This window comes from Geospiza fortis, unplaced genomic scaffold (genome assembly GCF_000277835.1).
Source record: "Geospiza fortis unplaced genomic scaffold, GeoFor_1.0 scaffold2, whole genome shotgun sequence".
In the NCBI taxonomy this organism is placed as follows: Eukaryota; Metazoa; Chordata; class Aves; order Passeriformes; family Thraupidae; genus Geospiza; species Geospiza fortis.
The window spans coordinates 2,882,762-2,885,241 of record NW_005054366.1 but is presented as its reverse complement, the minus strand read 5'-3'; the positions used below and the strand labels follow the sequence as shown (position 1 = coordinate 2,885,241).

At 54.9% G+C, this 2,480-nt stretch overlaps 1 protein-coding gene and 1 long non-coding RNA gene across 2 annotated transcripts in view; both read right to left on the bottom strand.

Moving 5' to 3' along the window:
* Positions 1 to 748, bottom strand: part of GLCE (glucuronic acid epimerase) — a 6,269-nt gene extending 5,521 nt beyond the window's left edge. Inside the window, exon 1 of the mRNA XM_005424295.2 lies at positions 466 to 748. Coding sequence (XP_005424352.1) covers positions 466 to 748 — 283 coding nt within the window. The remainder of the gene's footprint in view (positions 1 to 465) is intronic.
* Positions 749 to 883: 135 nt separating this feature from the next.
* On the bottom strand, positions 884 to 2,480 carry LOC115948250. The gene is made up of 3 exons (XR_004082089.1): positions 2,417 to 2,480; positions 1,821 to 1,917; positions 884 to 1,036 (listed from the first exon to the last, which is right to left on the bottom strand). It is a non-coding gene; the product is annotated as an uncharacterized LOC115948250 (long non-coding RNA).

The following is a 2,480-nucleotide window of genomic DNA, read 5'->3' as shown; positions in this document are numbered from 1 at the left end:
GGCTCACATCTTCCACACCACTGATGCACTTGACCCTACCCCATTCCCACCAGAACACCCAGGTCCCTCTGTACTTCCAGCACATTTTTGGGCTCATCCCAACCCCAAAGATTCCCCAGGGGAACGCCCAGGCTCACATCTTCCACGCTGCTGATGCACTTGACCCTCTCACAGACTTTGCCAGAGCCACCTCCATTCCCATATTCCTACATTCCCATCAGAATATCCAGGTCACTTCACACTTCCAGCACATGTCCTTTCACACTTCCAGGAGATTTTGGGGCTCACCCCCAACCCCAAAGATTCCAGTCCCTCACCCTCCACGCCGCTGACGCACTTGACCCTACCACCATTCCCACATTCCCACCAGAACACTGAGATCACCTCACACTTCCAGCACATGTCCCTACGCACCTCCAGGAGATTTTAGGGCTCACCCCAACCCCAAAGATCCCGGTCCCTCACCCTCCACGCCGCTGATGCACTTGACCCTGTCGCGCAGCTCCACGTTGTAGCCCTCGAAGGACATGAAGACGCCGTCGGGCCGGTACGGCGCGCGCTGGGCGTACACCTTGGAGTAGCTGTGGGAGAACTCGAACCTCTCGCCGCCCTCAGCCTGGGCGATGCGCCCGTACACCTGGAAGTATTTCTCCACCCAGCTGAAGGGCAGGAACACCTCGCCGCCCTCGCGCCGCCCCTTCACCGTCTGCTCCTCGGTTCTCATGGGAATGGCACCCAGGCAGCGCATGGTGCTGCATTCCTGGGAAAAACAATGGGAAAAACGGGGTCAGGACAGGGATTTGGGATGGTCCTGATGGGAATGGCATCTGGGCCAGCACATGGTGCTGCATTCCTGGGAAAAACAACAGGGAAAAATGGGGTCAGGAGAGGGATTTGGGGTGGTCCTGATGGGAATGGCAGTCACAGTGCAGAATTCCTGGGAAAAACAGAGAAAAACACGGAAAAATGGAGTCAGGACAGGGATTGGGGGTGTTCTGGTGGGAATGGCACCCAGGCAGCGCATGGTGCTGCATTCCTGGGAAAAACAGGGAAAAACACAGAAAAACGGGGTCAGGACAGGGATTTGGGGTGTTCCAGATGGGAATGGCACTCACAGTGCAGAAATCCTGGGAAAAACAGGGAAAAACACGGAAAAACGGGATCAGGACAAGGATTTGGGGTGGTTCTCATGGGAATGGCATCCGGGCCAGTGCATGATGCTGCACTCCTGGGAAAAACAGGGAAAAACATGGAAAAATGGGGTCAGAAGAGGGATTTTGGGTGGTCCTGATGGGAACAGCACCCGGGCCAGGCAGCACATGGTGCAGAATTCCTTGGAAAACATGGAAAAACAGGATTAGGATGGAGATTTGGGATGTTCCGGATGGGAATGGTGGACACATGGTGTTGCATTCCTAGGAAAACACAGAAAAATGGGATCAGGAGGGAAATCTGGGATGTTCCAGATGGGAATGGCACTCATGGTGCTGTATTCCTAGGAAAACATGGAAAAACATGGAAAAACATGGAAAAACATGGGAAAACATGGAAAAACATGGAAAAACAGGATCAGGAGGGAGATTTGGGATGTTCTGGTTGGGAATGGCACTCACGGTGGACTATTCCCAGGAAAACCATGGAAAAACAGGATCAGGACATGGATTTGGGATTTCCTCGATGGGAATGGTGTCCCTGTCCAGGGTCAGTGCCAACATTCCCGGGAATCAGGGAAATGTGGGATCCAAGGTGGGACAGGAACTCCAGGGATCCCAGCAGAGCTGGGAATAAATGGGAATGGGGAAAAGCAGCTTTGCTCTTACCTTAGGGAAAGGGAATTCTGGGAATTCTTGGAATTCTAATGCATCTCGAGCTTCCAGAGGCAGAAATCCCGGGATTTACGGATTCCTCTTGGGATTCCTGCAGGGAAAACCATGAAAAATGGAGCTGGAGCAGCCCCAGATGGAGCTTTTCCTGAGAAATCCTGGTATTCCCAGGAAACTCCTCAGAATTCCAGGAAAATCATCTGATTCCCAGTAAACGCTTCAGAATTCCTGGAAAATCCTGAGGGAATCCCAGGAATTCCGGATCCCATATTCCCGAATCCCAGAGACGCGATTCCTGCACTCCACATCCCCCCAGCCCATATCCCGTATTCCCGCACATTCCCAGCCCGCATTCCCAAATTCTCAGCCCGCATTCCCAAATTCCCAGCCCGCATTCCCAAATTCCCAAATCCCCACCGCTCCCATTCCCTCATTCCAGGCTCCGGCAGCAATCCCGAGGCGGCCCGAGCACGCCCAGCCCGGGTAACCGCGCTGCCCTCTCTCTCTCCCGTTGCCACGATTCCCACCATTCCCGTCACTCCCATCATTCCCGTTATCCCGGGAATTCCCGGGAATCCCGGCCCGCTCCTCACCTGCGCCCGGGGCCTGGCGGGCGGCGGAACCCCCGCGCGGGGCAGCGGGGGGAGCACGGAGGGG